Source organism: Anneissia japonica, unplaced genomic scaffold, assembly GCF_011630105.1.
Source record: "Anneissia japonica isolate Jap-2015-1 unplaced genomic scaffold, ASM1163010v1 scaffold287923_len1623670_cov205, whole genome shotgun sequence".
NCBI lineage: Eukaryota > Metazoa > Echinodermata > Crinoidea > Comatulida > Comatulidae > Anneissia > Anneissia japonica.
The window spans coordinates 483,123-506,878 of record NW_022721637.1 but is presented as its reverse complement, the minus strand read 5'-3'; the positions used below and the strand labels follow the sequence as shown (position 1 = coordinate 506,878).

Genomic DNA, 23,756 nt, shown 5'->3' with positions numbered 1-23,756 from the left:
ATTACCAATTGAATCCCTCGTTGGTGTCAGAATTTGTGGTGTTTGTACATTTTTACCAAAGTCAGTGCGGCCTTCTGTTAGAAGTTTCCCTCGCTCATGTTGACCGGAGGAAGGGGTGGGTAACCTATGAACGGGAGACGGGGCAACTACTCTTTGTACGGGTGAGTGTGAAACTTTCTGGACGACTGGTGGTAAAACAGGTACATTTTTAACGGGAGTGGGCGCCAGTAAAAGGTCGTCATCGAATTCAATATCCATTGGAGCGAAGTCATCTACTAATTGTTGCATCTTTTTAGCTTTTTTGTTTTCTCTCTTTGCCGATTTTTCTTGTTGTTTCTTCAACATTTTTGCCTCTTTCTTTGCAAATTGGTCTTCCTTCTTCTTTTCGTTCTTAGCTTTTTTAGCATTGTGCTGTGTAGGTTTTGGAGAAATTGGTTTAAATGATATCGAACGGGGCTCATTGACAGAGTGACTGTGGGTTGGCGGTGTCACTTGTTGTATCGTGTAGCTCCCTTGGTTTACATGTATTTGCTTTGAATCTTGTGGCGGGGTTGATTGTTGTTGAGAGGATGTGCTCCTCACGATAATTACATCAGTGTGTTCATGTGATTTTCCTCCCTTTTCTTGATTAGACGGTACTTCCCCTGCCAGATGATCATTATGAGGTATTCGATTATTATCTCGGTTGGCTATAGAGGGCATCACTCTCTTAGTCATCGGGGCTTCAGGACTGCTACTAAAAGTGGTGATTTTTGTTTGCTGGATTTTCTGAGACATCTCTGTTGTAGGATTTGTATTAGTTTTTCTCTCCATGACGGGTGCTACTCTTGCCTTGGTCCTCGCTGGGCTGGAAATATGACTGGTTTTCCTTATTTTTCCATCATATATAGGAAAGTACTTCGGAATGAGATCATTGTATATCCGCAGGTCATTATTTAACATCACGCAAAATATTATCATATCCAAATTTTCAACCTATGAAAAATAAAAGAGGCAACCAATTTAGGAAATCACATGGTCAATATTTAATTATCAAATTACGATTCGTTTTAATATTTATTTTCTTTAAATATAAATGATTATAATTAAATATTCAAGATATTTCCGGCATATAATATTTTTAGAACATGATTTAGTTCTACAATTTGTTACAATATTGAAAGAACCGTGGGTCAATACTTACCGCATTGTAGTTATGTGGATTGTCTATCCACTTGCGTATCGTCATCAATGCAACATCCGCAGCCTTCTCCGAAGGGTATCCTAAGTATAGATTACACAAGTTTAACAAAGAGTACAGAATTGCAATTCTATACTTTGTTATTAATAGGGTTCTAATGGTCCTAATGAAATTACGCAAGACCAGACAATGCAAGAAAATATTACCACTACAGTAAATAGTTGTATGTAGGCCTACACACTCAGGCATATATTTATGTAAACCAATATTGGTAGAACACAGTGCTTGAATAAAGAATGATGTAAATATGGTATCGGTTATAGGGCATAACATTTCTTATAATTGCTTCTGGGCGACAATAGTAAAAAGTTGTTTTTGTTTTCTGGCCACGAACTTACCATAAATGCCCGTAGATATACAAGGAAACGCTATTGACTTTATTGGAGGCTTCAGAAATACGTTGCCCTGGGAAATGTCGGAATACTCGACCTCTACCGGTATAGTTTCACCGTCAACTTCAGTACTTTCCAAGCCGAGTTTCTCTAAAGTTTTTTTGTTCTTTTCGACCTCTTCGAGTTCGTCCTGTCTGGAGTTGTGGATCTTTTGGTAACGTTCGTTGTGTGTTTTCACTGCATCAAGACATTCATGGTAGCAGCTGCTCAACAAATTTTCATGGATTTCTCTCACAGTGTCGTTGACTGTTGGACCGACTGTGTGAATAACATCTGAAAAAGACGAAACTCATTTCTTGTAATTTACGTATTGATAAGTATATTATTGTAGATTATTGTGTTGACCGTAATGTTTTGTGTTGAAAGTAAAGGCCAACTCAGACAGCGTCGGCCGACGCAGCCCGATCCGATTTATCGTCGGGGACAGTCTTAAGCCGTCGTGAGAAACACGTTTAATATTCTACTACGCGACTGCCCCCGACGCACACCATCGCGTCTGCGTTTAACTCACACAGACCCGACGCGACAACAAATCGCGTCGGGCTGCGTCGTACGACGCTGTCTGAGTTGGCCTTAATAAAATGAACGGTAAGCAATTTTAATATTGCATTTTAAACTTACATTTTGCTGGAAGCCAATAACCTGTGATATTAAAAAAAAAAAAGACAAATTTAAGATATAACTTTGTGCATTACGTCACTACAACAATATTATAATTTCTATAAACTTATACATGCATGTCAATAACTTTTATTTGCTCTTTTCCATATATACATGTTGGGAATCCACCAAGGCGGATTACCCCACCTAAGCTAATCAAACAAAGCACCGTACATACATACCTACATAATATACACCATTCATACTTACATAATACGCATATACATACAAAACATCACAACAACTTATTAGTGTCTGTTTTGGCTTATTAAGCGTATGTTTCCGTCATCATAACTCTATGCTTAACCGCACGGCCAATCAAATCGTACTGAATCTCTACTCAAAACTTACCACATGTAACTATGGCGTATCCTGTCTCGAGTCGAATCATCCTCTTCCCAGGCAGAATAGGATATTCTCTGCATTCTTCTCGCAATAGTGGTCCAGCTCGTGAATGAATTTCTCCATTTAATCCTGACCCACTCATCAATGTCCCGTTAGTCGGATTGACAATGGCATCGGCGCAAAGACTCGTTATGTCCCCTTCCCATAGGCATATTTTTGCATTTAGCTTAGGATTAGGCCTGAAGTAAATTTCATCTGTTGATAGAATAGATTAATACAGTAGGAATACCACCGGATCATCCAAATAAATAATATCAGCATATGAATCTTCTGTTTTACAAATTTTGAGTTCAATTCTATATATACATAGGCTTATAGGTCTGTGTTAAATAAATAAATAAATAAATATATATTAATTAATTAACTATATCTATATATCTTAATATATAATTGTGTTACAAAAGAGAAAACTTAAACCCGTCTTGCGGGATTGCATTTTGGACGTTGCAGAAGATCAATCTGTGAGTGTGAATATTATTATACATATATCTTTATAGACTTATTATCTTTTACCGGTAGTACCGGTAATACATAATCATTGGTCTATACATATATAATATCTTCTTACCTGCCTTGGGTATCTTCTCTTTCAGAGCATATTCCGACCAGGGTATCATTTCATCCAACTCGACAAATGTCTTGTGCTTCTTCCTTTGTCGTTTATCATCCAATGACATTTTAAGAAAGTGTTCTAAAATAAATAGTAATATGAAATTTTTACTGGCAGGTTTATGTAAAATATCGATAACAAATGTAATTAAATGCATAACAAAGTGTAATTTTTACTAAATAAATATAAGTGACAGAGAATGCGCATTCATCATCATCATCGCCGCATCGCCGAAAAGTCAAACGAACAATTCCGCTTCGACCGCGTCAATTAGTTCCCTGATCAGCTTTGCTAACGTTCTTAGTTTCTCATTCACTCGTTCGTTCGTTCGTTCATTCATTTATTCATTATTCATTCATTCAATCATTCATTCATTTATTTATTTGACCAAAATCACAAGATAACAAACAAAAAACATAAGAAAGAGAAGTTAAAAATGGTAACGGGGCAGTAACACACAGTTAAGAGAGGTAAAATAAGTGGTCTAAAAACGAGTAAAACAACATGAAAATGACAACAGCGACAAAAACAATGTGGACAATAAAAATTTTTACAAAAAGAGAAAGATTTTTAAAAGCGTTAAAACATTAATTTGATTTTGATCAGGATAGCCCAAAAACCAATTACACAGGTTTATTTCCGTTAGGGTCCAGCAATTAAAATGAGATAAAATGAATTTTAAAAATTATCACTTGCTTAAGGAATACAGTTTTAAAAATCATCACTTAGGCCTACAGTATTAGTAACGCAGTTTAGGTAAGTGTTCTTTTACTGATTTTCTAAACAAATTCATGCTTACGGATTATTTCATTTGGTAATTTGTTCCACTCTTTGATTGCTGAGGCATAAAACGTACTGTCTACTGTGTTGGATGAGATTGGCGGAATAAAATTTAATTCACTCTGCCTAATACTATAATTATGTTGTTCACAAGTTCTAAAAAAATTATTATGAAGGTAAGCTGTTGCAGAATTATGGATGATTTTATGTACCGTGTTCTATTTTATCTGAGTTACTCGGTCTTCTACATTTAATAAGCCAATGCTGTCTAGCTCCGTTTGCCCAATATGGGCTCTAGGCATCTCGTTCAATATATACTTAACCATTTTGTTTGGAATTACTTGAAGTTTATTTTTGAGGTATTTTGTTGCCCCCGAGTACCATGAGGAATATGCATAATCGAAATTACATTGGATGACCATGTCATTTAAAATTTTGAATTGAGCTGAATATTGAGTGTTGGCGAGCCGCAGCCTGTTGAGGTCGTTATGGAGAGTTGTGATTGTGGCAGCTCTTGGAGTCCACTGAATGTTCTGCTATTGGTCTCGATCCGAGCATGATCTGAGGGAACAGTCACTTGGTCTCCATAAAGTAGAAGTTGATTGCTATGTTTGTAGGATTGTTGGTGTTTTGTGTGACCACGTAACCACCAACTCGATTCTAAGATATCTAAAGAAAGAAGCCTCGCAATACATCGCTGAACGTGTTTATTAGCTATTTTATGGGGGTATTTTAGGCCAGTAATCCTTCGGAGTTGCGCACGATGAAAAAATTTAGTTCATAATCTTTCCTTAAATCCTCATTAGAAGTACGACCGGTTTCCCGAGTGAGTTTCAGTCTCAGTCTTGTTTTAACTAGTTTTTAATTTGTCTTTTCTGTTCCAGAATGCTGACATTTTGTGCTTCTCAGTAAGTTGTTTTCTCCTTTGTCAAGTCGCCTGATATAACTAAGGCTTGGCTTTTATATTAAACGGTCTACAATGTAGGCACAGGTGGTGAAAGAATTAAGTGTAAATTAAACGGAAGGGAAAATCAAAATCATTCGAAAGCATTTTTTAAACTGATAAACTTCATTGGCTCATATGGTGGCGCTGCAAGTAGTATTTATTCAAAGATAACAAAAGAATTTCAAAAATTATACCAACGATAGTCTAGATACCACTGAAAAGAAATGAGTAATTGAAATCAGCAATGAAATCGTATGGTGTGGTCTAATGACACATTGAATACATAATAAGGAAGCAAATATTTGATCATAAAGTATGCTAAACAATGTCAGTATTTTAGGTAATAATTTTGATGCTTATAAGATTAGGTTAAATATTCATGGTTTGTTAATTATTGTTTAAAAGTTGTTACACAGTTTTAAAAATATACTTAAGACATTTTATTTCCTAAGGTATTTTAATTGTACTTCAGCGCTTCGATCTTTTTTTTTCTGTTTTTCTTTGGAAAGAGCGCTCTATAAATAATTTTATTATTATTATTATTATTATCATTATTATTATTACTATTATTATTATTATTATTATTATTATTATTATTATTATTATTATTATTATTATTATTATTATTATTATTATATCCAAAAAACACAAAATACAATGGAAAAACTAATAAATTTATGTACTACTGTAGCTAAAATTTTACTTGTAATTGTAAATTTTATTTTGTATAGTATCCAAAACAAATATTTTGCAATATTTTTTAATTTTTTAATTTTGAAACATTTAGGGCCGCCGGGCTAAGAGTCGGAATATTATTGTCTTCAACAATTTAACGACTGGTAAATAAATTCCCTTTTTTATATAAACGGCATAATAATTCTACCAAATCAGCGATGTCGGAACTTCAGGCTAACATGAGAACACGTCCAGTCGCCGCAAAGTCATTACACTTTAGTTAGCCGTGGAGGACGGACGTACCTCTTTAGAGCGTTTTGAAGGGGTAAGTTGGTTATTAGGATATATTAGGGATGTCATGTTATAGGCATATATAGGCATGTGTGTGCGTATATCATTATATGTATGTAAATAAATGTATATAATTAGCTATCATTATTCCGTTTAGTTACCATGACCTATGCGTGGGCATGTTGTGAGGAGGCCTGCCTTGGTCAGTCTCCAATATATATACAAGTGTTTGGTTTGAGGCATCACTTGGAAAGGGAAAGTGTTTTTGTTTCCGTTTTTAATTACTTGCAATTTTGAAGTGTTGGACTGTCGGTCCGGCTTAGGCCTATATCGTATTTATTAATCGGGAGAGTAAGGTTTTGTCTACGAAACGTACTGAATTAAATGAATTACCTTTCATTTCATTTCATTTCATTTATTTCGCCAAATAGATATAAATATATAAAATATACAAATATAAAATTTCAAAAATAGTAATTGTTTTCATGTGGCAGGATTTACCCAAAAGTAGAAGATCTACTGTCAAGGGGCTCTCCTCATGACAACAAAAATATAATATCGCAATTCTATATGCATAATTTTAAAAAAATATTATAAACATTAAAATGCAGTACGGTATAAGTAACCCAATATTAAAACAACTTTGATAGCCTAAATGATTATGATAAATTCATTAGTCTCATGAGTATTCAAGATTTTGACATTTTGCTGCCACGCCTCAAATTCACACGAGCTGTTTTTATGCTACACATTGTAAGGGTGTGTCCATAACTGGGAATATAAGTCTGTACCTTAGAGGAAGTCGCCGTAGCTTGGCAGGAGCGGCTGAAGTAACTTTGAGAGGATGGGTTTGAAGCTTGGATCTGTATGGCAGATCGGATTATCTGCTTTCCCTTGTCTCATACTATGAGTTACTACCCTAACACAAGCTTCAATCATAACTTCACGCATTGTTATGATCTATTACGTAATTTTGAGAGAGGGAAAGAGACAACGTTGGTCCGTAGTTGGGGTGGATAGGACTTTATCTTAGAGGATTGCGTTTCAATGATTTTTTATCACAAAAAAATCCCTTCCCATTTACAATGATGCTTGCATTTAACTATTGAGTCGTTGTTTGATGAGCACTGTAAGGTTGAATGCAAACATGTTTAATAATACATTAATCTATTATTGTCAACACTACCAACTTTTCTTTGATAACAAAACCGAATTATACCCATATATAGTAATGATATAGCTAAATATTGTCATCATGACTACAGGATGCATGTCACATGTGTGTGTCAAACAAAATTTGATAGTCTGGACAGGGCTTTATTGTACTGTTATAAATTCGATATTCAAATTAGATTTCCTATTTGCCTATCATAATACCTTAATTACAGTATACGGTATAATAGGCATTTATTAACATCTTAATAATTAATACACTTACCAAAAACATAAATTTCCAATCCATCTTGAAATCCATACTTTCCATATTCTCCAGCAAATTTTGCAGACTGTGACATAAGCCCTCGTACTGCTGGAGACTCGGGCGTTCCATATCGTTGGATCCTACCGCCGCCCCTTGCGCCTCCCGTTCTCCTTGGAAGCGATGAATATGATGTATATGATTTCTGACTGCTGATGGTCGCGTTCATACGATCCCTGCTTGGACTTGAGGTTGTATAATACGACATTTCAGTATTGTAATCATATGGGTCCACTGAAACAAAAAACTAATCTTTTCACATCGAGGTGTAATAGTGGTAGTTTTTGTACTGACCAAGTACTGACGCTATCCAAGTGTTTGGAATTAATTTGTTTATTGAATATGAAAGGGCAAAGTCTAGTGATTGAAAAGATTACATATTTGCCGTTATGAAGGCAGGCGACACAAAGAGCGTTATTACTGAAATCGGTCCCGCCTAAAATATTTGAAACATATCATACATGTTTTCTTTACATCTATTTTTTTTCTTTTTGTCTTGTTGTTTTGCTCTCTTATACATATCCAGCAGACATTTCACAGAACTCCGGAACTAAAATGTTCTCATGTGTATACGAATGTCTATTAGGGATCATGTTACAGTAGTAGTCCTATTAATAATGATCAATTAATTTCGGTTTTCAACTGACCTTTGTACGCTTGTAGTCAGCTATGTGTTTACCTGAGTGAGGCCCTGATTGATTAAACACACAAAACGGTAAACTAGTTTAAAACATTTTTAAGAATTTAAAATTAAATGACTCAGTTTGTCTTTCATTATTCTAAACAATATTTAGTTTTCAGGTATTTTTGCTTATTATGAGACATTTTGATAATAAGCCTAATATAGTACTGAAAATGTAAAGTAATTTTGAGGTTCTGCATCACAATTTTGCTGGAATAGTTTTATTGTTCATACTGTAACTCCTAAACAATAAAATTGTAATATTGCATATAATTTGGTTTGATAAAAATTCAGTTGTCCAATAACAATTATTAATACCGCAATCAGCATGATTTAATCGACTTTACATTACTACATAGAGGTATAAGGCTCTGAGAAATGGTTCAAAAGGCAATTTAGTGGCATCATCAGTATCACCATCATTATCATTGTCATCATAATCACAATCATCATCGTTATCATCATAAAGTATCATCATCATTGTCATCATCTTTAAAAGTTCAAACACCATGGGTCAGTATTACTAGCCTATTATTATTATCATCATCATCCCCATCATCATCATCATCATTATTGTACTAAAACTTACCTTAAAGGGAACTTACACAATGGAGAAATTAGAGAACAATTGAATGTCATTGATATTCAATTGTCGTTGATAAGTCATTGATATTCAACGTCATTGGTATAAACATGACCAGGGTAATGTTAATTTGAAGTGCATAGAGGGCTTAACAGTGCTATTATTATTATTATTATTATTATTATTATTATTATTATTATTATTATTATTATTATTATTATTATTATTATTATTATTATTAATATTATTATTATTATTATCATCATCAGCTCTCACCTACTCATTTCATTTTCTTTTTCATTACTTTCAGTTCACACGATTAAGAGTTCGGGAAGTATGCTTGTCTCGACCGCCGAAAGTACAATTTAGGTACGCCTGACTAAGCTGTCAAATTTTAGGGATTAAAAACTGTTTACTGCGAACAGTGCTACTGTATGTGCGAGGTGTTGTATACTATCGCGATCGTATGAGTTGTGGTGGTAGCGCCAGATCTTCTCCGATAGATGGTTAGTATCTCCGACAGATGGTTAGTACCACCGACAGGGGGCATCTTACCTTGCATGGTTTTCTATCAAATTATCCTTTTTAAATAATTAATACCATAATCGAAACAATTTTCCCCGACCATGGGTGGGGGTGGGAGGGGTGGGGGTGCTAGACTTCCCGTGCTAGGCTTCCCCGACCCGGGGGACCCTTGTCGGGGAGCTTGGACCCATCGTTGGGGAATTCCTGGCGCCGCTCCTGTACTATGCATGTCGACAGTCATTTCAGCCCCACGATGGTTGGGTAAGGCGCAAGATTAAGGAATGGAGAGCACTTTTAAGTGTCGGAAATATTACATTGTTGAGGCTAGTATTGAAATATGGTTTTATCTAGATACAGAAGATATACAGTAGATTATAAATATATATTACACATCCCTGGAATACCATAGAGATAAGTGAACCATACAATAACTCATATAAGCAAACATTCCGTCTATTGCATAGTCTATTTTGGTGCCAGAATAATGATCACACATGAAAGCCGTATTAGGCATATAGGGCCGGGCCTACATAAATTTAAAAAAATAAATATTTGTTATTCATTTATTGTAATTTTTGTCCATACTAAATTATCATTTTGAATTTTACAGGGAGGAAAAACTTACCAGAGGGGCAAGCCCTCTCCCCCTTCCCGGCCACGGGACTGACGCAATCTATCAATCAATTGTTTTTAAGTTTAGGTTTGTTACATCACATGTCCATGTTATTTATAATAGGCCTAGTTATAGGACACAAACGCACGATTACGACACTAGAATATGTTTCAACAGTAATCCTAAATGATAAGTTTCGGTGACAAATAAAATGCTGATACAACTTTTGTTCTGGTGCCAGCACCAGTCCTCAGCCATCTGATCAGAATCCCCTTATAAGGTTTGGTGACGTCATCATAATTATCCTGACTATTATTTGTCGCCGAAACTGATACTATCATATCATTTAGATAACTTCGGGTGAATAATTAAGATTCCCTCTTTACCGTTCTCTGACAAATGATTGCAAACCGTAGTAGATGGGTGTGTTGAGCCACCAGCTATAAAAAAATATAAATAATCATTTCGTAACAGTTCATTAAAAAAAAAAAATGAGTGATAGATATATAACGTTCTTCTTCTTCTTCTTATCGAGTCACTACGTAGCTATTGTGTATGATCTAGCATAACGTTAAAAGACCATGTCAATGACTTCTCAAAAAAAAAAAATTAAATACTATAGAGGGAAGGGATAAAAAAATAAATTTCAATGAAAGCAAAGATTGAAGTAAAATCCTTGTTGAAATTGATTAACCTGAAAATTAATTTTATTAATATTTTTTTATATATTGTATATAAACATAAGTATTATGTTGAAAATTGTACCATGCGACAAGGTATCAAATCGGGTAGCCTAATTTAATCAAAATAAACGTAGGCCATGGCCCAAAGTTACATCATCAACCAATTAGGCCTAAATAATTTAACAAAAAAAATTGTTCTTCCATTATATTCGAATTAAACATATTTTAACTAGATCTTGTCGTTGCATTTTCGGAAGACATTAGTAAACAAAACATAAATTTATTTGTTTGCTCAAGTACCGGTAATAATAATATGAAATGAAACATATTCCAAAATAATATGGGCAAATAAGAATGAAATTGATATTAATAATAACAATTATGTATAACATTGGAGAATATACACACATATATATATATATATGCCTACATATTTGATGACATATATATATATAGGCCCTATAAGCTAGATCTCAACTTTGAACACCAGCTAAGAAGATATTGTATTAAACATAAAGATTAATGGTTTTGTCTTGTATACTATAATTTAATGAGGCTTTTGTTTCCTTCCAGACGAAAAATATATTCACACTGTCGGCCTCCGGTCCTTTGTATAAACAATAAACAAAATCTATGTTGCCATGACAATTGAAAATTAAATTATTTCATTAGAAAAATAAGCATTCAATACATTCACCAATTTTTGCTATATTTTTTTTTATAAAGGTGCAAGATGGAAATCCTAACCTTTCTAATAATACACTTGTTTGCGATTTATTCAGAAAGCTAATTAATGCAGTATTAATAAGTTGACAATATGTCTTCCATATGTATTTTGCTTTTTTTAGCGTTCTGTTATTCATGAATGTTTAGTTGATTCTGTCCTCTTGTATATTTTATAATTTCAATGTAGAATATTTACCAAATATATAATACTGTAGTTTCATCCTGTAATTTTATCTTGCATATTATTGATGTCTTTGAATGCTGTTTGGTTGATGTTTTTACGCGTGATCTATAAAAGATATATATTGACATTAAAATGCCTATTTTATGATGAATTGCCTGTTAATAAATTGTTTATTTATTTTTGAAATAAGGATATTTTAAGAAAGATAATGTTTATTCATATTTGCATTTACTCTTATGCCTATAGCAATGAGACAGCACTAATATTTTAACTTGATTAGCTTGGCTTATTGATTCCTTATTTCGTTTGTCCTTTGATTTGTCTCTAATGTATGAAAAGTTCCACAATAACATAATTCAATTTAGTCAAAAATTACAGTAGAACCCCCCACCCTTTAAGGGGACACCTTCAAGACTGTCCCCTTAATGTGAAAAGATATGCTTTCCCTCGTATTGTGGCCGAAAGAATGTTTTCTTAAAAGGAGTGTCCCACTCTATATTGTTTTGGGTTAAGTCTATAAATTTAGTGCTTTTTTACATTATATGTACTGTACAGAAGTGTTGGTGTCTTCTACTGAAAATGAATGCCAAGAGTATTAGTAGGAGGTCCCATTTAGACTAGGGAGGTACTAGAGCTTCGCCCCCAAGAGCACATTAGCCAAGGTTCTGTAGTGTGCTTTTATACCTCCATGTTCAGAAGTACCCAGACCGAGTTGAATGAGGTAAAATAGAAAACTGTTTTATACAGAACTGCTATTAATTTATTCAATATCAACAAAATATACTAATATTAATTTTACAATTTATTTGCATATTTGTGAGGTCTCACCACGAAATGAGATGCATCGTTGGTGAAATCATTTTGAGATATTCACCAAAATAGGTCAAAGGCAAAATTTAAAAAATTTTTTGATATTAATGTTTTTGAATAACTTGATACTTATATTTTATGATTGTGTACTTTTTAAGTGAATTTTCTTACTAAAACAGTGTTCTCTTCGCATATTCTGTAATTCTAGTTCTATTGTACAGGTTAGTTTATCTTTGAGGCCGATTTTCTCAAAACCTGGTTCTCATACACTTAAACTTTAAATACTAACATCTCTGGATCTATTTATCCTAGGGAAGCCATTCAAAGACCAAATTAAAGTCTATAATGTGATCTACCAAAGTGTAATATTAACTCATTTTTGGATTTTCTAACGATGAGACTCATTTTGTAGTGAGACCTCACATTTGTGATTTTATTGCCAGCAGTAATACGTAAAATCAAAATGTTCATAAATATATATGCAAAAATATGGTTACTATTGTAAAGTAAACCCAGGCGAATATTTAACTAGAATACAATATCTTATGATTCTGTCTGAATGAATAAGTTTCATTCTTTCCTCTTCCATATCATGGCATATGCAACAGTCCACTGGTTTTTGTGTGCAGTCTCTCGTATAAAGAATGGCATTTCTTTGCTTTCAAGTAGTTCAAAGTCCAATTCCAAGACTTTTTGTAACGTATTCGAAGCCCACACTGGATTTCCATCTTTATCTTTATATCCTCCAAGCATGTTTTTCTGAAATACAAATGAACATTTCATTTATTGACAAAAATAATAATTCTTTATTGGTCCTCATTCAACTTACCCCACTAAAATCTCCATGTGAGGGATATTCATGGAGCCAAGCAACTAAAAACAGAGACTTGCAAGGTTTGAACCAGGGTCTGTGGTGCAAGAAACAGAAACATTCTCCCAAACACTCATCTAAAGGCTATGGGATGGATTCGCCGATTATGCTTTAGAGTGCATACTACCTGTAATAGCTTAAACCTTGTTAGAAGTTGCTTATTGTAGGAGACAAATAAATGCCAACATTTATGTAGCTATGTATCACAGACACAGTGCTCCACAAAGAGCAGGACACTGAGGTTTTGGTATTTCCACTAAACCTCTAATATGTACTACACAAACAGTGAGAGCAGCTTAGAACAGTCAGCTAAACTGGTGAGCTGGCCCCCGGTCTCTCCTTGTATTTCAGCTGGAGGGGTGAAATGCAAGTTACAATAGTGCACCGTCTTTCGTATGAGAAGTTTAAGTACTGTAGTTGGTCTCATATGCATTATGGCCCATGTGCATGTTAAAGAACGCAGTACACGCCCAATCACCACCAGAAGGACACCACTGGAAATTCTAAAAAAAAATCATGACTTGCCTTTGGTGTATATTCAACACTAAATGTGAATGGTGACGTGAGTAACAGAAATCCACCTGGTGCAACCAAACTCGACAGACGATTCAGAAAGTCCATAGGCGTATGCAACCGACATATGAGATTGGCAGCTACAACACAACCAAACTGACCCAGGTCAAGCGGCAGATTGCAAGCATCTCCCTGCTGGAAGCTGGCTTTATTGCGGTCCTAACAATAAAAGAATACAGTACACAATTATAATAATAATAACAACAACAATAAATTAAACAACAACAACAATAATAATAATTATTGAAAAACAATTTAGTTTCCTTCTACATAAAACCAAAATTGCTTACTATCTTTAACATAAACAGTTTCGCTGACTACCAGTCAGTAGTGTTAATATCACTATACCAAAGTAAAAATCAAAGGCGCTATGCATGTTTTTAGTTAAAAAGGAGTGTTTGAGTTTGTTCTTAAAAACAGCAACTGAGGGTGATTTGGCAATAGGTTTAGGTAGGGAGGTGTAAAGAGTGGCAGCTGAAAATAAAAATAATCTGTGGCCAAAGGATTTGGTGTTAACTTAGGAAAAATTAGCAAATTAAGGTGAAAAGAACAGAGGGGGATAAAGAGACATTTAGGAGGGAGATCAAATAGGTAATGTAATGTAAGTGGGCTGTTGGAGTTGCAGTGTTTTAAATGTTAGAATTTTATACTTTTATTCGTGCATTAATAGGAAGCTAGTGCAAATTATAGATAATTGGAGATATGTGCCATCGTCTATTGCTGTAGTGATAATAATAAAAAAAATGCTGGATGCCATCAACAAAAAATTGAGAAGATTTTAATAAATAAAAATAAGAGAAATTCAAGTAAAGTGAAATGAAATCTTAGTCATGTGTTAACTGATCTTTAGCAAGGTTTAGAGGGAGAATTTTCCTTTTCAGAGAAGAATGAGTCACTTGTTGCCAGACGGCACCTGAGATCATCCAACGAAAATTATAAATCAGCACTGAACTCTGCAAGATAACATTTATTATATCAACTCAATAACACCATTTATTTCTCTTATTTTTTTTTTTATTTATAAGTACAAATGAAAATAGCATGTAAATAATAAAGATCAAATCCCAAAAAGGCAGGGCTTGTGAAGGGCAGCTCAAAAAATAAAAAATTAAATAAAGCATAAAACCACATGGTTCCCTAAAATAAAGAACTGCAAGATAAAACTTACAATATTTGTGTCAACTACTGCTGTGAGGGGTGTTGTCAGCTGCCACTCGTCTTGAACAGAATACTTTATACTTCCGTTTGCTTTTAATATGTTACAAGCATCAAAACCCAATTAAGTGTGTGAAATTAATATGCAATACTCCTTGTATTTAAAAAGAATTTGAAGGCTTATCTCTTCAACCTTGGTTAACTTTCTCATGGTTAATAATTCTCATTTATTTGTTAATCTCTGTGGTTAAATTTCTGTAGTTAAGTTGTTCTGTAGTTAAGTTTTTTCCCCTAAATAGTCGCACCTCCTTACTTGAGGTAGCACCGCCAACTGTAGGGGAGCCATACACTTATCATTGATGGAAGCTACCGGAGCCCAGCAAACTCAGTGACGCCGAGGTACCTGCGTGTACACGCTAGATGGCAACGCTATCTCAAAATCGGGGGTGCGCACTGCCCCTTCCCCCACCCCTTCGTGTTCTTTTGTCTTTGTTTCTTGTGGTTCAAAAGCGCCTTGAGACGGTTTTCTGTGGAAGGCGCTATATAAATATATGACCTGGCATTGACCATTGCAATTACGTAACTCATATCATTTGCATGTGTTCATCGGGAAGATTAAAATAATGATGGTATAGAGTTCAGTATGTACTGTATGTCTTTATGTTTATAATTGTGAGCCTCTGAGTACGGGTACAGTCATGTGACTGGGTATACAGTTGTGTATGGATATGTATGTACTTATGTACTGTATGTGTATTTCATGTACGTTTATGGTGTTTGTATAATTGTTCATGTGATTGTTTGCATCACTTTATTTTGCCTTAAGTTTTTTTTTAGTATAAGATTGCTTTTAATTTTATATGGCTGAAGTTTCTTTTTTTACTTTTCCTTAATGTCCCTTTTGAAAATTTGAATTGTCTTTTTCTTAGCATAAGTCTTTTTTGTGAACTTTACTGTACATATTGTTTTGGACGCACATTCGAGCGGATTTTTAGCTTTTTTCCGCTCGAACTAGCATCCGCTCGAAGTAAATTCCGCTCGAATCGAACTGGCATTCCCCTCGAACTGGTTCCCCAAGCATCTTTGGTTCCCCTCTCGATCTCTCTGTGCGAGTAAAATGTTTCTTTCATCAATTCAGTGTAAGTAGATTAGATCACAGCCAGTGGTCATGAACTCGCCTACCTCTAGGATAGGCCTAGGACTACGCCTAGCCTAGGTAGTAGGCCTGCCCTAGCCTAGGCCATCGTAGTTGGCCTAGGCTTATTAATAGTGTATAGCCTAGCAAGTAGGAGGCTACTAGCCTAGGGCCTAGGCTCTCCTCCGATCCTACTTTCTAGTACTAGCCAAGGCATAATGTTGTGCCAAAAATATGAAAGCTACATGAATGAAATTCACATACTGTATTATAGAATTTATAATTTTTATTCAATTATTAAAAACATTGGTCAATTGTCTTATCTCTTTGGATGGATGTTGCATGTGCGAGCGTATTAACGAGTTTAGTTAAAAAATACATATTCATGATCATGGGGCCAAATACTAAACCTGACCAGATACCAAACCGCTTTATATATACTCTCTCCAGTAAATGAGACTTCTATGGTTATAAGGACCTACTTTTTCATAATATTGATTAATTGTTACTAGAAGTTTTGATAGGCCTAATGTTTTATTTTACCGGGTTTTTTTTATTTTGCAGTTGCAAGTAAGAAAAGCAAGTGAGTTATCTGTTTATTGGTTGTAAAAAAATATAGTTACTGTAAAACATTTTTCAAACAATTTCTGAATGAATGATTATTGGATTGGAATAATAATATCCAATCATAATTAGGAATTTGTTAAAGACTGCTGTAAGAACAGTTTTAGCCACTGCCTTTTGTAATACATTGTACATACTGTAAGTCTACCATCAAAGACTTGGAGTTGCTCATTTTGTTGGCTACTACAGTACTAGCAAACACCAACAGCCTCAATGAGGCATTTATAAGGTTACCACTGTTTGCATCCATAAAGGGATTTTTTGTTGCCTAACATTGCATTTATAATTTCATCATTGTACCCATGAAGTTTTTTCTTTATATTACAGTAATTGTAAAGTCTGCAAATTCTTTACTCAGTCCCAAATACCTTATCATACTCATTTACAGTAAATCATATGAAATCATTGCAGAAATGTACTGGTTATGTTAAGGAGTGCTGCAGGAACAAACACTATTAAGTTAATGACAAGACCAAGAACTGCTGACAAGCTTGTCAAGTATTTATTTGACTATAAAGGTATTAAACTGTGTTAATACTTGATATTTATGTAGCGCCTTTTACTTTAGGTTACAAAACGCATTGTTTTCCCTGTCATTGGATCTACATGCTTTAGTGTTGCTGCCATATTGGCTCAGAAGCAGGCAACAAACCTACCATGTACCCATTTATGCTCTTGGGTGGAGAGTTGCTGAAGGATACAAGTGTAGTGCACAGCGATGGATTAAAATCCTGACTTCGAGCACCAAATTGCTTCCACAAAAAATCTGAGCATTAAGAATTTCATATTGTAGATTCCTTTTCATATTTTTTTTTTCTCAAGAAAATCATGTCTTTATGACATTTTTAATCTAAATTTATCAAATTGATGATTTGAACACTTACAAAAGTTGACGATGAGGGCAACAGAGCACAGAGGTGATTATAATAGAATACTAAATGCATCTCTCTGACATTCTATGCTAAAACTGATAGTAAATTTGGAAACAGTTAAATCTCATATTAAATATTTCAAAATGTTGATTCCAATAAAGAATAATTTCATTTTTTTTTTCTTTCAGTGAAGAAACATGTCATCTTTGTTGAACAGAAGCGCATTCGATCAATTTGATATTAATTTTGACTATTTATTTTGCTGTAAATATAATAGTCAGCATTGTGGAACACTATCAAAAAATATTAAAATACAAATCAAAAACATTCAATGCTGTGGTGTTTGAGAGGGAAGTAGATGGAGGCTGTTTCGTAGGATGCAATGCAATTCTATACCTTGTACTTTACATGAGTAACCTTTGTCAACAAGTTGCAGAATTGTGAATGTTTTTGAAATGAACATTTATTTTAGTCGCAGATTGTGCCAACTAACATGTGCATCTTTTTCTGTGGAGCTACAAGTCTTCTATTCAAATAGTCTGACATCTGAGAGTAGTAATGTACCGTCTGTGCAGTGGTGTGAGGCCCCTGTCTGCTTTTTCAGGTACATGGCAAAGGGCGTATATTGATGTTTTTGCACGTTCCACAACTGATTTGAGGTGCAGAATGTCCCAGGATCCTTAAGGTCTGGGCCCCTGGCTTTAGCAGGGAGCCCATAGCTGTTACGCCACTGTGAGCCCATAGCTGTTACGCCACTGTGAGCTCATAGCTGTTACGCCACTGTGAGCTCATAGCTGTTACGCCACTGTGTCTGTGATTATAAATAGTTCATGTAAAGGATCAAATCAATTATAGATGTTTTACAGCAAAAATCCTTATACTGTATTGATAACCATATCAACTAATTAAGTGGTCTATGTAAAAGATTACAGGAACTCTATTATTTATACATCTGTTAATTGACAAGAAGAATATTTTCTAATTCTAATTTTCACACAAACATTTAATGGACTATTCTAGAGTGTCAATCAAACTTAACAACTGACTAATGAGAACAGGGAGTCCAACAAGCACACACAGGTACATGGTATTGTACAGGTACATTGTATTGTTTCTTAGTATTTCATTGTATTCTTTTCTTTATCAAAGACATTATATCTCTAGGTTATTTCAATTAAAAATTATATCAAGAAAATATTCTCATCATTAAACAGACACCATGTAATTTTTTCCTTTGGTTAATTAGAGAAAACTTAAATGTTTGATTTGTGACTACCTGGAATAACAATTGGAAATTAAATTACTATTTTATCTGTAAAATGTCTATTTTTTGCTTCAATCTGGTAATAACAAAATGCATTGATACTGATTGATAAACTTTATTATCTAAAAATTGACAAAATAAACATTATTCTGAGCAGTAGACTGGCAATGAAAGTGCATCTCATTATTCTTACATTATACACTAGATTAGTAAATCTATACAGGTATGTCTACTTGTCTTTTTATCAAACTTTCCACTCGGACCTACTAGAATTAAATTCCATTATAAAATTACTGTTTATAACTAGTATAAGCTGCACTTTGTAGAACAATATATAGTACCATTAAAAACCTTTTAACATGCAGTAGGCATATGCATTATATAAAATACTGTACTAAAAATTGCACTTATATTACACATGAAAATCCTGTGTGCATCTGGACTCAAAGGAAGAACAATGTCCCCAGATTGATTTGGTATCCAAAAAAAGAAATATTTGTTTATCTATTAACATATGTGAAGCAAAAAAGTGTACACAAATGATATTGCCATGAAATTATTATTTCTACTGCCAGCTATCAGATCTTAGATGGGTTAAAACACAGTGTAGGCTATAACATAGTAGAGTTTCTAAATTGGGGAGACAGGAGTAATTTGGCCTTATATCAGGTTTGTCAAAACGATGGTTATAGGGGGATTTTGCAGTGGCGTATCTAGAAGTCTTGAAATGGGCGTGCTAACGGGGGAGCGGGGTGCGCGAATTTGCAAAATAAGGTGATTTTTCAAATACTTGACCGTGATTTTTTTTGGGGGGTGGGGGCGAGTAATTTTTGGAGGGGTGTGCACCCCACTAGATATGCCACTGCCATTTTGGCCTCATATCCTGGTGAGGATAAATGCTTCTTTATTTAAAAAAAAATGTGTGTTCTGTAATGTCAAACCTGTATCATCAGAACTTCAAAGTGAACTATCAACATTTTTTTGAAAAAATAACTGATGTACAACCCGTATATAGTCATGATATGCCTATATATGGTCAAGATATGATGTTTTCATGACCATATTTACTCAAAATTTGATAGTCTGGATTGGACTTAAGACAGCAAGAAACCAAGCCAAACAAATGTCCTGTGCCTCCTGGCTAATCCCGCTAGTCTGAACGCCCGACAAAGTTAAGCCGGGCTTAACTCAAGCTTGGCTTATATCCAAGTCTGAACATAGCCTTAGATTCTTGAGATGAAATTATTCAGCTCAGATAATAACAGTCTCCACTACATTAAATAAAATCAATCATTGCCTATTGCTTTTACTTCATTAGAGCTTTTACTGGAATCAACATATAAATAATAATACTGTACTATTATAATATTTGGTATAGAAAGTGCTGATTTCCTTCTTATTACTAAGCATTAAAATGAACATTGTAACAAAGTACAGGTACTGTTTACAATGCGACTTTTTTGTCAAAAAGATAACTTGTTTAAAAGCTGGTGGATGCTTGTAAATGACAAGAGCACAGGTTTAAAATTTACCTTCTCCAGCTGTCAAAAAAGAATTGGGCACATAAAACTGAACTATGGCAATTCCGCTTCCAAGAAAAGCCTCAAATACGCGACACTGAGGGGGATTCTGCGAGACAGGAACTGCAAAAAACTCTGGGGTACGTCTTTGCCACCAACATCAATCTGCAATAGAAATAAATTGCTTGCTGAATATCGAAAGATAGGCTCCTAAAAGCACTTATCTAAACAATAGCAAGACTATTTTAATATTATTTCTATTATTATAGACTTACAACAAGTGTTTTCATTAATGAATTTGACAACACTGAACCTATTTAGATTGCAATAAGCCATTTTGTAGTTTGTCCTGCGCATTCCCGTATCCAAGGTCAATTGACATAAACCAATGATGTTACTGTATGTAGTGTAGGTTTATTAACCTTGATATGGGCATAGGCAAATAGCTTATTGCATGTTTTTCCAGTATAAAGCAAGATCATGATACCCACTTGAACAATGTATGTGACGACAGAGTTCACTTCATTCTTCTTTAGGACCGGTTCAATCACCCAACCGCTTGGAAGTATCTTTGATCGGACGACTCCGTCTTTGCTAGGGGGACACTCTGGCCAATCGACAGACCGTGCAGCAACAATGTGCCTCTGACCATCTGTTCTACTAGTCTGCAGTAAACAAAAGTCTCGACTTTCCTTGCGGATTATCTGCGGAACCTCGTGCACCATGTTATAGATGAGAAGGTCATTCCCGAGATCACGTACAATGTTCATTTTTTTTAACATGTTGTCATAGATGAATCTTGTTCTGGGATTTTTTACTGCTTTGAAAACACTTTCTGGTGATGCTCTGATCAAGCCTTTGCCTAAGAAGCTGTTAAAAAGGATCTAAATCGTTAACTACACAGAACACAGGTGGTTAAAAATTACATATGGTATATGTATCAGAAATAGCACAAAATCGCCTTGCAAAAATACAGCAAAGGGCAACAAAAATGATTTTACACTGTCATATATACATGCATACATAAACTAAGTGATATTTACCTGTAGAAACGAGATCCTCTTTCTTTCTTTTTCAATATCACCACATCTTTTTCTAGGCGTTGAAATCTAGAGACCCAAGAAATCAAAGGAAATTGACAATTAACTAAATTTAACCCCTGCATCCCACCTACTGTATTCATTGAAAACTACTACGAAACTAAAGGCTGTGCTGTCTTTATATTTCTAATTTTAATGTTCTTAAGTGACTACAAGAGTGGAGCTGCTTTTGGTTGAGAAAAATCCCCCATACCTAGGGAGAGGAATGCGAGCAACTTAACCACTAAACCAATTGCAATTTAAATCATTTTCATCAAGACTTACGTCCACCCTCCTGTTTGCAGCTGTTGATCAGACTCACTCGTGTTGACATTGATAACACCAGCTTTTAGTGCTTCTTCTAGAACTTCTCCAGCACTGTGGTTTGCTAAAGTACGATAGTCAACATTCTCACCTAGAAGTTAAAAAGAAAGAAAAATTTATACAATATTGATTTTTGTCATTTCAGGCTATTCACAAATATTTAATAAAACTAGTGATCTGGTAAACTGTAGCCCCAGTCCATGAATACGGTTTTTGTTGTAATAAATGTGCTAGTTATATACCATAAAACCTTGAATAGAAGTCTGTTGGGCTTAATCTTGAGAAGAAGCTTATCTTGAATTGAAATCTCCCTCTTTAGTTTGCAAAGCTAGCCTTGAAAAGAAGCCCATTGCTTCTTTTTAAGATAGCATGGGCTTCTTTCCAAGTCCCAAATCATAATTCAAAAATGATTTTCTTGGTTTTTTACATGATTTCATGGTTGAAAAATGTTTACAGTGGCCTATTGTTTTATAGTAGTAATTCCCAAAATTTACAGAATTATTTTGAAAAAATTCCCCTTTTCTTTCAAAAAGTAGCCTCGAAAAGAATCCTTGAAAAGGTCACAAAAAAAAGGGCCCTGGGCTATCTATTTTTACGGTATACAGTATAATATCCCATTTTATTATACAAGGCTCAGATAAATCTACTTATTCCTACAACTGTAAGATTTTAACACAGGACCATCGGCTTGAAAGGAAAGAATCAAGCTATAACTCCACTACGGCTATATAAGTATACATACAAAGAATAAAGAAAGATATTGTTATTACTACTGTACTGTTACCTGAGCTCATGAATCGTCCTCTTCCAAAGCTGCTTAGATTTTGTTTACTGGCTTTATGTGCTTTGTTCTTTCTTCTAACAGGAGCTGGCATACCATCACTCTGAAATCCGGTATCATCGCTTGAAGAGTCCCAAGTCCACGATACTTGAGCATCATCTCCTTGTCCAACAACGGGTTTGCTACTACATGAAGCATCATGGCTCGGTGAGCTACCTAATGCTTGCGACTCGGTATTCCCAGCTTGGAAAATATCAGGACTACTTTCTGTGACAGAGATTACAGACGTTGCCTGCTTGCTGCTGCTACCAAATCCCTCCGTCACATGCTTCAGTGATTTGCGTTTGAGCGGCGGGAGTGATAATTTCTTTAATGTGAAGTAGTGCTTGATAGCAGCCACCCTCGATGCAACTATTTCAGGTGTTTCACTTAAATCTGACTCTATGCATAGAATGTAGTGAAGAATGGAACCACCATCATCTAAAACAAACAGTAAAATATTATGTAATCTCATACATTTAAATGCGTTTCAAGTTTGGAGTTTGGGGAAGGCAGTTTGGCGCAGCGATTTCCTTTCAGGTTGTGAAACTCGTTGTTGAGGGTTCGAGCCACACACTGAACATTCTAGGCCGGCCATGCTTAATTACCCCAGCTTGCCCTGTTGACAGGTTGTGAAGTGGTTGCACTATGTTTCAGGCCTAGGTGCGAGTATTTCATGGCAAATAAATATTGTGTGGCCTCTCATCAATATTGATGGTAACATCAGGCCTAATGAACTAAGATATACAAACAAAAAAAAAATTCTTGAATTACAGTTTGCATGCGAAGTGCTCTCTTCGAATTCGCTGTACAACCAAATGTTTGCCTTAGTGGGGCCCTGACTTGAATTTTGAAATTTCAAATATTTGTCTAGGAATATAATTCCCTCTTCATATGTGTTACATTTTCTAAAACATGGTGTACTACAATGAACAGTACTAACCTCCTAGAATCGGTCGAATATAGAAATATGTCCAAATATCTGGAAGGCTTTCAAGAACGATGCCTTTGTTGACTTTCTTGCAAAACATCCAGCAACAGCCGTCGTGCTCTTTTTGCCATGTCCTGAATTATAATATTATAGTGTAAAAAAATAACATTATAATACACTCTAAAACCTTTATACACACATACATGAATGACTGATAGTATGGATGTTAGACTGCATAAATGTACAATTTATGGATATATATATACTGTGTATATATATATATATATATATATATATATATATATA

The 23,756-nt window shown here is 34.7% G+C and overlaps 3 protein-coding genes and 1 long non-coding RNA gene across 10 annotated transcripts in view; 1 reads left to right on the top strand and 3 right to left on the bottom strand.

The window, feature by feature from the left end:
• Positions 1-7,866, bottom strand: part of LOC117111612 (ADP-ribose glycohydrolase MACROD2-like) — a 9,500-nt gene extending 1,634 nt beyond the window's left edge. Inside the window, exons 1-7 of the mRNA XM_033254561.1 lie at positions 7,438-7,866; positions 3,266-3,388; positions 2,644-2,892; positions 2,254-2,274; positions 1,579-1,905; positions 1,184-1,263; positions 6-975 (exon numbers count right to left, since the gene is read on the bottom strand). Coding sequence (XP_033110452.1) covers positions 6-975; positions 1,184-1,263; positions 1,579-1,905; positions 2,254-2,274; positions 2,644-2,892; positions 3,266-3,388; positions 7,438-7,684 — 2,017 coding nt within the window. The 5' untranslated portion in view covers positions 7,685-7,866. The remainder of the gene's footprint in view (positions 1-5; positions 976-1,183; positions 1,264-1,578; positions 1,906-2,253; positions 2,275-2,643; positions 2,893-3,265; positions 3,389-7,437) is intronic.
• A 4,718-nt stretch (positions 7,867-12,584) lies between these two features.
• LOC117111676 lies at positions 12,585-14,998 on the bottom strand (the record flags this gene model as incomplete). Its single annotated transcript, XM_033254652.1, is given in 3 exon segments — positions 12,585-13,041; positions 13,679-13,885; positions 14,895-14,998. Coding segments are annotated over 3 exon segments (500 nt in total), but the record flags the coding sequence as incomplete, so codon positions are not given.
• Positions 14,999-15,878: 880 nt separating this feature from the next.
• LOC117111642 lies at positions 15,879-17,809 on the top strand. The gene is made up of 4 exons (XR_004445897.1): positions 15,879-16,020; positions 16,581-16,599; positions 17,052-17,158; positions 17,701-17,809. It is a non-coding gene; the product is annotated as an uncharacterized LOC117111642 (long non-coding RNA).
• A 1,058-nt stretch (positions 17,810-18,867) lies between these two features.
• LOC117111641 overlaps positions 18,868-23,756 on the bottom strand; it is a 13,106-nt gene continuing 8,217 nt past the window's right edge. For all 7 annotated transcript variants that reach the window (XM_033254603.1, XM_033254601.1, XM_033254604.1 and 4 more), the window contains 6 exons: positions 23,463-23,584; positions 22,484-22,960; positions 21,661-21,790; positions 21,340-21,405; positions 20,788-21,166; positions 18,868-20,461 (listed from right to left, as the gene is read on the bottom strand). In XM_033254603.1, the coding sequence (XP_033110494.1) occupies positions 20,351-20,461; positions 20,788-21,166; positions 21,340-21,405; positions 21,661-21,790; positions 22,484-22,960; positions 23,463-23,584 (1,285 nt within the window). In that variant the 3' untranslated portion in view covers positions 18,868-20,350. The remainder of the gene's footprint in view (positions 20,462-20,787; positions 21,167-21,339; positions 21,406-21,660; positions 21,791-22,483; positions 22,961-23,462; positions 23,585-23,756) is intronic.